Raw genomic sequence first — 11,718 nt, forward strand, 5'->3', positions numbered from 1 at the left:
GAGTAGGGCAGATTATAAAGGACATGTGTGAAAGACCAAGGAGGGGAGAAGTAGCAGGAACTGGCAGCAGCCCCAGAAGGAACGAGGAGGGACAGTAGTCCCTGGTGAGTGAGGATTTCGTACTGAATTACCACTAGACCCCAGTGGAAGCAGATGGAAAATGTCCAGCCACAAAACTCGGCCCTGGTACCTGTGACAAGAGACAGGGCAGGCCGGAGACAATGAGTTCACAAGCTGGCCCCGGCCGGCTCCTGGCTCCCAGCGGGCCCAGGGGGTCAGGGCTCAGTGGGCAAGGCCCATGGGATGAGAGTGATGGCAGCAGTAGAGGGCCCACCAGGGGTCCACCATTCCAGCAGTGGCTGGTTGGTTTCAGGTCTTAAAACCTCCTTTGCCTGGAGACTTATGGTCCTGACCATTTGGATAGGGCCCCAACCCAAGTCTGGGGTCAGCCACCAGCATCCCCCATGGCCCCAACTTTCCCCACCTCCACGCCCCTACCCCAAGACAGTAATAGGCTGTGGCTTGAATTCCAAGTCCTTTAATTTGCAACTAGCCTGCCTGCTCTTCAACGTAGATCCTCTCAGTGTTGCCACGCCCCACCCCCATGCCAGCACCTCCCAACTCCCTTCCCACTACCCTTCTCACTGCCACTGCAGCTGCCCTCGTTCCTCCCTGGGGGGCCTGGCCCCTCCCTCCAGTTTCCTAGGTGGGAGCAGGTGGGGGTGCCGCCAGAGCGCCCGCAGCCCCCAGCATCAACATGGCCAGGGCCTTGGGGCCCGTGGTGTGGATCTTTTCATGCCGGTGCAGGTTGGAGCGCCTGCTGAAGCTCTTGCCGCAGAGGGGGCAGGAGTAGGGCCGGACCCCGCGGTGGGTGCGCTGGTGGGCCGTGAGGTGCGAGCTGTGGCTGAAGCTCTTGCCGCAGTCGAGGCAGTGGTAGGGCTTCTCCCCCGTGTGCGTGCGGTTGTGCGCGATGAGGTTGGAGCGCTGGCTGAAGCACTTGCCGCACTCGGGACAAGGGTAGGGCTTGACCCCCGTGTGGGTGCGCTGGTGGGTGACCAGGGCCGAGCTCTGTGTGAAGCACTTGCTGCAGATGGGACACTTGTGGGGCTTGGCGCCTGTGTGCGTGCCCTGGTGAGTGACCAGGTCCGACCGGCGGGTGAAGCGCTTGGCGCAGCGGTCGCACACGTAGGGCTTCTCGCCCGTGTGGATGCGCTGGTGCTGGATCAGGGTGGAGTGGTGGCTGAAGCTCTTCCAGCAGGAGGGGCAGGTGTAGGGCTTCTCGCCCGTGTGGATGATCTGGTGCTGGATGAGGTGTGAGCTGCGGCCGAAGCGCTTGCCACAGTCCGTGCAGGCGTAGGGTTTCTCGCCGGTGTGCGTGCGTCGGTGCGTCACCAGGTGGGAGTGCCAGCTGAAGCCCTTGCCGCACTGCTCGCATTTGTAGGTCTTCTTGCTGGTGTCACCATCCGGGGCCAAGCCCTCCTCCCTGCTTTCGGGGGCGCCTGTCTCCCCCTCGCTGGGTTTCTCTAGGAGGTCAGTGTCGGACAGGGCTGGGTCCAGCTGTCTCTCCTCCGGGGGTCCCGGCTGCCCCTCGTCTTTGGCTGGCCCCGTTCTCTGGCTGCTGGCTGCCTGCCATCCACACGGTAGGACATCCTGGGCTCTCCCTGCCCTGGTCTTAGAGGACTTCACATCCCCAGGGACTGCCGGGGATGAGGCCGGGTCCTCCTTCCCCACCTCCACCGCTCCTGGAGAAAGGGTTTCCAACCAGAGAGAGGCTCTGTGAGGGACCCAAGGGAATTCCAGAGATGGAGAAAAGCGCAAGGACCCGAGGGCGGCCTGGGGACAGGCCACCCTGTGCAGAGGAGGGGAGGCTGGCACCCTGCCCCAGGCAGGCCATGTGTCTGCACCCACAAAAGGCACCTGGGAGTGACACTGACAACCCACTGCCCACCCATCACCTCTGGACGCACCTCTCTTCTCCTCTTCATCTCCCATCTGCAGGCACGAACTTGAGGCCTCGCCCTTGCCCTGCACCTGGGAGGCCCAGAAAGTTCTGCTGAAGGGAAACCCTGCCCAAAAAGAGATGCAGTGCTCAGTCACAGACCTCCCGGGCAAAGGGGAATGGGTGCAACGCTGGAAACACCAGGTAATACCACATGAGCTCAGAGACTGCTTGGGGTCAGTGTCCACCCTCTCTAGGGTCACCCCTAGACACAGTCTTTTCAGGGCTGAGTAAGGGCTCCTCCCTGTCTCTCTGAACGAGCACCAGAAGTAAAGGGAGAGGGACTGGGCCAGGTCAGCTGCCAGCAACCCGCTTCCTCACACCGCCACAGCAATGGGCCCAGCCTTGTTGGAAACCACACAGTCTCCCACCCCTGCACCTACACCTTTCCAAGACCATCAGCAAAAAAGGGCTCCTGGGGAGTGCCGGGGACAAAAAGGCCAGAGACACTGACCACCCAGAAGTCAGGGACCAGAGGTCCACTTGGCAAGTCCTTGGTAAAGGCCTGAGAATTCTGGTCAAGTCAGTAAGAGATCAGAGGGCCTGGCCTCCATACCCTGATCCAAGCTCCCGGGAAGGAAGGGAACGTGTTGGACAAAGTGGGTAGTTTAGGTCATTCGTGAGACCTGTCATGGGGCCACAAATGGCACTAGCTTCCCTCTGATCTCCAGGACTTGCCCAGACCTGCTGATCTGGGCCCTGAGAGTGCTAACAATTAAAGGAGTGAGCAGGGTGGCTGTGATTTTGGGGTCCATCGGGGACCGTAGGGATCTCGGCTCACCACTGAAGTCAAAGGAGGCCATTACCAAGCCCCCAGCTCCACTTGGACTAGCAGGTGTACAACAGATGTGTGTTGATAGACATACTCACTTAATGAATGAATGAAGAGCCCAGCCTGTGTGGCTCAGTGGTTGAGCATAGACCTATGAACCAGGAGGTCAAGGTTCGATTCCTGGTCAGGGCATATGCCCAGGTTGTGGGCTTGATCTCCAGTGTGGGGTGTGCAGGAGGCAGCTGACCAATGATTCTCTCTCTCCCTCTTCCTTCCTCTTTGAAATAAAAAATATACATTTTTAAAAAAATGAATGAACATACTGAATTTTCCATAAGATCTCATAACAATCTGCCAAAAAACTCCCCTAGAGTCTGAAAGTGAGGAGTACAGCCCTGGGACTTAACTACTTACAGTGAGAAAAACAGAGAGAGCCCCGGCCCCTCTGAGAAGAGGACATGCCCCTTGGGCATGAGTCTACCAGTCTGGAGATTAACTGGCACCATGTTCCCCCTTCTGCAGGCATGCAGCCCTGACCCCAGAGCCAAGTTTTCTGCTCAGACACTTCAAAAGCCTCGCTTCAAGAAAGAGGAGGGTGCCCGGCTGGTGTGGCTCAGTGGATGAGTGTCAACCTATGTACCAGGAGGTCACAGTTAGATTCCTGATCAGCACACATGCCTAGGTTGTGCACTCAATCCTCAGTAGGGGGCGTGCAGGAGGCAGCAGATCAATGATTCTCTCTCATCATTGATGTTTCTATCTCTTTCTCCCCTCTCCCTTCCTCTCTGAAATCAATAAAAATACATTAAAAAAAAAAAAAAAAGAGGAGGGTGAAACTACAGGAATAAGCACCACAGAAGAACTAAAGAGAAGCAGAATCTGTAGGTAGGCACTGTCTAGTCCAGCAGCCAACTAGCCACATATAGCTATTTCAGTTAAAAATTGAGCTCATTAAAATGAAATAAAATTAAGTACCCACCCAGTTGCTCTAACCACATTTCTAGTGCTCAACAGCCACATCTGGCTCATGGCTACCATCTCAGCCCATACATGGAGCATGCCCATCACTAGGAAGGTTCTACATAACAACACTGTCTACGTGAACTGTGAGAAGGTTTAAGCCTTGGAAAGCTGGGAGTGACAGTGGGACAGACCCCACCTCTGACATGCAGGGCGTCAGGGAGTGGTCGCCCCAGCACAAGTGGCAGCCCTTACCCAAGGCCAGCCCATTTCGCTTCTGCAGGACATCCCGGTAGAAACTCTGTTGCGTGTGGTCCAGCTGCCCCCACTCCTCCCGGGAGAGGTACAGAGCCACGTCCTCAAAGGTTACTGGCATCTGAAACAACACAAAATGCCTTCTCTGCAGGACATGACAAGGCATGGCGGAGGGGGCCTGAGAGTGCCAAGATGAGGCCAAGCTGAGATTCCCAACTCCCCACCTGCTGTCTGGGTCTGAGGGTGAATCAGGAGCCACCCAAGGATTTTTTTGGGGGTGGGGGGTGGGGGGTGGGACAAGAATAAGGCAGTTGTGTACACAGAAGACAGGAATAAAACCCAAGGCCTTCTTTCCAACCCCACAGCCAAAGCTCGGGATCTCCAGCACATTTCCCTCCAGCACCCACCCTCGGGTCCGGCGCTGAGATCTGGAGAACAGTGCCGTCAGAGGTGCTGTCCCTCCCGCCGTGGACAGGCGCACTCACCTGGGACCAGGCGGTGAGGAGCGCTGCAGCCATCTGCCGGTCTCTGGTCCTCCCCTCATGGGAAAGCACAGGGATCTGGGGGGAGGGGAGGGCTGAGAGAGGAGAGAGGTCCTCAGAGAGGCCACCTCGTCCTGCTGCACCCTGCTGCTCCCCAAGGGGGCTCATGCCTGGCACATCCACAGCTGCCTCAAACCCCACCGCCGACCCCACCCAAGAAGAGGTCAGTGGGCTCTGAGGCTGTGCCAGGATGGCCTCCAAGAGGCAAGTGAGCAGACATCCAGGCATCTCTCCTGACCATGGCAGGGGCCTCTTCCCCTCCCCACCTGGGCTGTGAGCCTCCATCTCTCCTCACAGCTGCTGCCCAGGAAAGCACTTCTCTTCACACCCCTCTCCTCACCTCCTCCAGGCAAAAGAGGAGCTTTCTCCTTAGAGCCCTGGCTTCGGCGCCCCCAGCTCCAAGCTCCTTGAGCCTTGTCCTCCTGCAACGCCTCCTCAGGGTGTGGTTCTTGCAGCTCTGTCTTAATGTAGGCTGACTCCTGGGCGGCTCCCAAAGGCACCATCTCCTTTGACTCAGAAAGCATTTCTTGACAAGGATGCCCAGGACCTGGAACCTAGGAATGGCAGCCCCCTCAGCACTGGGATGAAGACGGGGAGACACGGCCAAGCACCATGTCCTCCACACCGAGGGGTCCCTGCAAGGGCAGACACCTCGTGTGGCCGAATGCACAACAAACACAGACACGGCTTGAAGGACTGGCCTTGCTTCCTTTTCCCATCCCCAGGCACCTGTGCATCTCCTGCTCACCGCAAGGGAAGGAAGGCAGGCTTACCAAGGCCCTGCTAGGTACAAGCTGGCCAAGTGCCCACAGGACGGCTGCCTGTTTCCATTCAAGCCTTGCACCTCTAACAGCCATGTGGATTATTATTTTTAATATATGAGGAAACCAAGTGCAGTAGCTTGAAAAATCTAATGAGTGGTGTCCTTATAAAAAGAGGAGAGGACACCAAAATATGGAGGAGGCCATGTGAAGACAGAAGCAAAGGTTGGAGTGATGCTGTCACAGTCAAGGGACAGCTGGAGCCCCCAGAACAGAAGAGGCAGAAAGGACTCTCCCCTAGAGCCTTGGGAGGGAGCCCTGGCAACACCTCGATTTTGGGTTTCTGGCCTCCAGAACCGAGAGAATAAATTCTGGTTGTTTTAAGCCACCAAGTTTGTGGTCCTTGTTACGGCAGCCCTGGGACACGAACGTACCCAGGCTCAGAGATCCATGGCCCAGGATCATGGAGCTGGTGAGTGACTCAACCAGGATTTGAACTCAAGTGTATCTGACTCCCAAGTCATCCTAGGGCCACCATGTCTTAAAGGTGACAGGGAGGCATCATGTGGCCTTGGGCTGTTTCTGCCTGACTCAATTTGGTCACAGTAGTTGGGAGTTGGTTGGTTTGGAGAAAAGAGCCCAAGGGTGCCACTAAGTGTGCCGAGGCCTGATGCCCATCTTGGTCTGACAGAACTCCTCTCCAGCTCACCCCCTTCATCACCACCCCACCCCACACAGTGGGACTTCAGGGTCCTCCCGATTTGTCCCCAATTCATCACACCAGCCTCCGCCCCAGTCCTCTGGGAGAGTGAGGAGCAGGCTTTAGTTAGGTGACTGGGGCTCAAATCTGGAGCCATTCCTCGCTAGCCATTCACCCGAGCAGGCACCTCCTCCACCCAAACCTCCAGAGTCTCAGTTAAGTTACTTCCCTTACACGGAGGCCCCTGGAGAAGCCTCATTGCCCTCCACAGCACAGGGACTAGCCAGCCTTCTGCTGGGAACTCATGCAGAACTCCCCACTCCCCCCTCCTCCCCACCACTTCCATCTGTGTTAGAGTCGCACAGGAAAAAACCCCAGGCCAGGAGTCAGGGTGCCTGAGAGCCACATGGGTGAGGCAGCCTCCAAGACTCAGCTGCTCTGCCTCCTGCACAGATAACGGGTGAGCAAGAGCTGCCCAGAAAGTTCTAGATAAACATAAGACAGTTACTATAATTATTATTACTCAACTGTGTGAGCTGACAGAACCCAACATCAGCAGAGGATGTCATGGATGTGTGAGGCCCTTTGGTGTTACAAAGGCATTGTGGAATGGAAACCGAACACAGGTAACAACTCTTTGTGCTTCTATGGCAGGAAAAACAGAACTAGTACTGGATTTGTATTTGTGTTACTAGGTGAGGGGATAGAGGTCTCTCTGACTAGGTTCCAGTCGCTGTGGGTGTTCTTGTATTGTGTGTTACAAAAATGACCTCCTACAGGCCGATGAACTGCTTACAGAGGACTCTTGTGCCCATTATCTCCTCGGAGCCTCCTAAGTACCTGGGTGAGACAGATGGGAACAACAGGCACATGATCCACATTTTATAGGTCATACACCTGGTTTCCAGAGGCCAGGGGACTTGCCCAAGGTCACACACCTGCCTGTGACTGACTCATATTCCTCTGATTCCAAGCCTGGTCACTCTGGTCTCCCTACAGGTTGTAATTACACACACACACACACACACACACACACACACACACAATAGGTACAGAAAGGCCTAGGTGCTCATACCCAGAGAGAGGAGAAGGGGTCCCAGGCCAAGGACAGTGCGGAGGGGAGAAGGGGAGGAGGGGAGGGGGGTACTGAGGCTTCTCTGTGTGCTCTGGGTTCTGTTCAGAGAGCTAGCCTCCTCAGTAGGGTCCCTACACAGCCTAACTGCTACCTCACAACGTGGCCTTTGGTCCTTTGACTATGGCAAAGCAATGCAGTTCCACAGAAGTCAATTCCCAGGTGGAAAGTATTTCCCATCATACCTTCTTCTTTTTAATACCCCCATCACCCCCACCCACCAGCTCTGCACCCCAGTGAGTCTAACCCTTCCATTGGTCCAGATACCCTCCTGCGAAGATACCATCCAGCTCCAGTTCCTTCCAGAGCACACCTCCCTCACCTGGCGCCCCGTCCATACCTCTCGGGCTCTCTCTTTGTCCTGGGTAGCCCGGATGCCTCCACGATCTGCAGACATTCTCTCTCACAGCAAGGAAGCACAACGGAGTCGTTTCTCCTCTGTTGGCCAGGCCCCCTCCAGCTTCTGGCCAGGAGCCTGGAAGAGCAGAAGGAAGTCAGGCAACGTCTCCTGGACACCTCTGAAGTGCCCCCAAAACCCCCATGTAGGGCCAGATGCACCCGTTTTCAATAAAAAATAAAGCCTCCTTGATGCCATCCGACGGCCTCCCTGTTCTTTGGCTCCTCGCTCCTACAGCGTGCTATTTTGTATTGTCCCGTTTGTCACTAAACTAGACCCATCCGCGCAGGCAAAGCAGGGCTGACGAGGAATCTGTATCTCCTGTCATCGGAAGCTGAAAGGTCTGCAGAGATCCTGCAAAACAGGTGCTGCCTGGGGCCCCAAACACCACAGCCAGCTCAGCGGAGGAATCCAGGCTCTGGCGTTTCTCTGGCCCAGGACACACATACACCCTGAACTCGGCCCGACTCAGCCCTGCCTGGGATCCAGAAAGTGAGCTGCCCGCTCTCGGCAGCCCTCTCTGCAGCTGCAATGACCCGCCTGGGCTTGGGAGTGGACAGTGGATGTCCTTCCTGCCCTTCTCCTTCCCCAAGCTGGGTCCAGGACCCCTTCTCTCCAAGCCTTGCACCTCTGACCCCGTCCCCCCCCTGCCAGCTGGCCGCCCGCACCGGTCTTTGGATTCAGGTCCCCGCCCCAGCCCCCCACCCTCACTGGGGTGGAGGCGGATGGGGCACCTTGAACAGTGGGAAGGGGGGCTCCTCCCCCAGGAAAGTTGTCGCGGCAGCCAGCACCAGGGAAGGGGAGCCCGGTGGAGACTGGGATTAAGGACAACAGGAAGTCCTTCCCAGATCCCGTTCCCCGCGTAGCTGCCGTCCTAGAGGGTTCCTGGCTTCGAGGGTTCCGGGCTTAGGGTCCCGAGCCCAGCTGTGCCTGCTCTTGCTCCAAAGGTCACTCCCAATCCGCACTGGCAGCTCACAACCACTTTTCCAGGCAGGTACTACTCGTGAGGCCCCCAAGCGGGGGTGCAAATATGGGAAAATGCATTTTATGGGAGGAGTTTGACATTTGGCATTGTAGAGAGAACATTGCAGCTGTCCTCACAGGAGGACGGGCACTTTGCTGGGTGGAGGGGTAGATGGTCCTTTTCAGCACCCTTGAGGACTTCTGAAGGTCTGTGGTGTCTCTATAAAGATGTCCCCTGGATTTTATTTACGGCCCCCAGGCTGGTCAGCAGGTCCTCCGGGTCCCCCCAAGACCGACACAGAGCTCCCTCGCCATAAGAGAGAACTTAGGAAACAGAGAGGCCCGGGATCTCCCTTATACCCCCTCCCCCCATTTCCCTACACCTCTGACAGATGGGGGATCAATCTAATTTTTCTAGTTGCCTCCTACCTCCAACTCCCTCTCGAGGCTGAGGTTAGCGGAGGTTAAGGGGTCTGGCCCAACTATCCATGGGGGCCCAGACCCTCAGACATCCCTGGTAGTTTCAGATTCCACCTCCCAGTCAGAAAAGGGGTGGGGACTAGCCCTGAAGTCAGATTCCAGGAAGATTCATTCCTCCAAGAAACATTCCCCTGCCCATTGCCTTCAGCCCATCAGTCCTATGAGACATATCCACTTCATCCAGTAAGACAAACATGACTGGGCCCTGTACCAGTCCACAGGCATGCAACAAAGGTTCACAAGGATTTCACTTTTTAGAAAACTAGAGGCCCGATGCACAAAATTTGTGCAAGAGTAGGCCTTCCTTCCCCTGGATGGCTGCTGGCACTGGCTTCCCTCTGGCACCTGGGACCTGGGCTTCCCTTGCAGCCTCGGCTTCATCGGAAGGTCGTCTAGAAGGATGTCCGGTCTAATTAGCATATTACACTTTTATTATTATAGATTAATTTCCAACATTTAAAAATTAGAAGAATAAATTTTATTTTCTTGAAAAATTAGAACATCTGGCAACCCTGGACCCAAATTCCTCACACCCAGGGGCTGCTCTCAGATTGGCACATTTGGCCCCTGCAGTATTTTGAGTTTGCAACTCTCCTTTTGGAGTTGAACATGTTTTAGGAGTCCTAGGACTCGAACCCATTCTGTTGTCACTTTGATGAAGGAAAAATTACCCCTAGGGTTTATCTCTGGTCGGTATTTCCAGGCATTTTAATCCTCAAGGTAAAGAGACATGTACAAAGGTATAGCAAAAGTAAATATTGTTTTTAAGCCAGAGAGAGCTACAAACTGAGAAGAAGCCACAGGGAGCCCTGGAAAAGATGAACTGCTCAATCTGTGAGCATTTCCCCATCAAGGAGGAGCATAGCCAGTGTCCAGAGTGAGGGACCTTGCTCCTCAGGTGAACCATTTTAGCCCATGGCAGTCCCAGGAGCGCACCGAGTCCTAAAAGAGTGCTTCCTGGGCAAAAGTCTCTCTACCAGATGTAAGGGACACGCGAGGGATACTGGGAAGCCTGGAGATTCGGATCCCACCAGGGGATTGCCTAAACTAGACCGAATGAAGTAACATTTATTTAACTGTTCAAAATATATATATTGAGCATCTGCTATATGACAGACATTAGCTCCTTCTTGGAAATAAAAGGAAACTCCTCCAGGACTGGCTCTAGGGCTCAGCAGGTCTAGGAGGAAAGGCTCTCACATTTGCTATGTGGGAATCCCCTGAAAGAGTTCAGAAAGGCACCCAGGCAGGGTGAGTAAATAAGTAAAGCAGAGATCAAAACCTAAATGCATTGGTTGTATCAAACTTGTGTATTAAATATAATCATGTTCTGTTTAAAAACCAAAAAAACCTAAATGCACCCAGCAGCCAGGCAGTACCACAATGACTGGTTCCTTGGGTATAAGACCAGAGTGGGGAGGGACTTCAGAGGCCTCAATAAACTATATTTTGTTTAAAGGGGGGCAGTTGGGGACCCAGAATTGCCAAAGCTTGAGGATTTTTCAAGAGAACTCAAAAAGAATTAGATTTCTATGTGAAATGTCCTGACTTTTAAATGTTGATGACTAAAATAAAATTTTTTAAAAAATAACTCCATATAAATCCAGCACAAAACACCGGCTGTCCAGTTCACAGGCCACCAATTTAGGTGTGTACTCACCTCAGGAGCCTGTCACAATGATAATTATCATGGATGAAGGTGCTTATCGGAGCTTCAGGCACGGGAAACACAAATGCAAACTGGTATCAGGTGGCTTCATTGAGCTTGAGTAAGGAGAATACGCTACCTTTATAAAATAAATCATGACCTATCCTCAGGGATTGGCCTGAGAGCTAATTCAGGTCTTAAAGAGGACTTTACAAAAACAAAAACAAACAAAAAAACACCCAGAATACTCAAAACACCCACAATAATCTCCAGTAAGGAAAAAACAACCTTGTATTAAGGCAGCCCAGGCTGTAGACAGGGCAACGCAAACATCTAGTCTTAGGAAAAGAGACCAGAGGGGGAAATAAAGGAATGGGGAGAGGGAGAAAAACAGGAATAATCGAATAAATAGCAGAGCAAATGTTAACCACTGACAAAGAAAAAAAGAAAACCAGTATAAGTGTTAAATAGGAGGGGTCCCAGGAATAAAGAAAAATAAGAAACCCCAAGTCTGCTGGAGACCAGGTCGTGGGAGCTCACCCCGAGAGGCACGGAGGTGACTCCACGGCTGGGTCCCCTAACGCGAGGCAGCGGGAGAGGACGCGTTCGGAGCACCGATGCTGGGAGCGTGTTGCCTAGGCAACGACGTTGCCCCGCCCCGCGGAGACGCCGGTGATTGGCTGACGTCCATATGACCCCGCCTCTCCAAGGCACCGCCCAGCCACTCTCACCTGCGCGCTCCCGTCCGCGCCCCCGAGGGGCAGCCCTGCCGAGTGGAGTCACCCTCATACCTCCCGACCCAGGCGTGTGTGCTGGCGTTTCCCGTCCGGCTGCCCCACTCCAACTTCCGGTTTTCCTGGCTCTGGCGGCGCCAGCTACGGGCCCTGGGCGCGGGGCCACCCGAAGCAGCGAGAACCGCGGGGCAGATACTTGCAAGCCCGCGCGTCGGCTGGGGAAGCTGAGGCCGTCTGCGCGGGGCTGCCAAGCTCGCAACCCGGAGCAAATTCCGGCCCAGCCGTCCGGGGACCAGGGTCTCCTCCCACACCCACCTGTTCTGAATTTTGTTTCAGACATGGGAGTATACCACCCTATGCTGCTGACTTGCCCCC

The 11,718-nt window shown here is 54.8% G+C and overlaps 1 protein-coding gene across 3 annotated transcripts; it reads right to left on the reverse strand.

Moving 5' to 3' along the window:
• Positions 1–522: 522 nt before the first annotated feature.
• On the reverse strand, positions 523–11,256 carry LOC102427132 (zinc finger protein 205-like). Of its 3 annotated transcripts, XM_023749207.1 has the most exons (8): positions 11,150–11,256; positions 10,622–10,748; positions 7,462–7,596; positions 4,869–5,082; positions 4,472–4,563; positions 3,987–4,107; positions 1,968–2,066; positions 523–1,742 (listed from the first exon to the last, which is right to left on the reverse strand). In XM_023749207.1, the coding sequence occupies exons 3-8, from the start codon at positions 7,516–7,518 to the stop codon at positions 703–705; spliced, it is 1,623 nt and encodes a 540-aa protein (XP_023604975.1). In that variant the 5' UTR covers positions 7,519–7,596; positions 10,622–10,748; positions 11,150–11,256; the 3' UTR covers positions 523–702. The 3 variants fall into 3 exon arrangements, with proteins under 3 accessions (XP_023604975.1, XP_023604976.1, XP_014306274.1); XM_023749208.1 differs by lacking the exon at positions 11,150–11,256 and having other exon boundaries at positions 10,622–10,803; XM_014450788.2 differs by lacking the exons at positions 10,622–10,748; positions 11,150–11,256 and adding an exon at positions 8,253–8,368.
• Positions 11,257–11,718: the final 462 nt, after the last annotated feature.

Source organism: Myotis lucifugus, unplaced genomic scaffold (genome assembly GCF_000147115.1).
Source record: "Myotis lucifugus unplaced genomic scaffold, Myoluc2.0 scaffold_3782, whole genome shotgun sequence".
Classification (NCBI taxonomy): Eukaryota; Metazoa; Chordata; class Mammalia; order Chiroptera; family Vespertilionidae; genus Myotis; species Myotis lucifugus.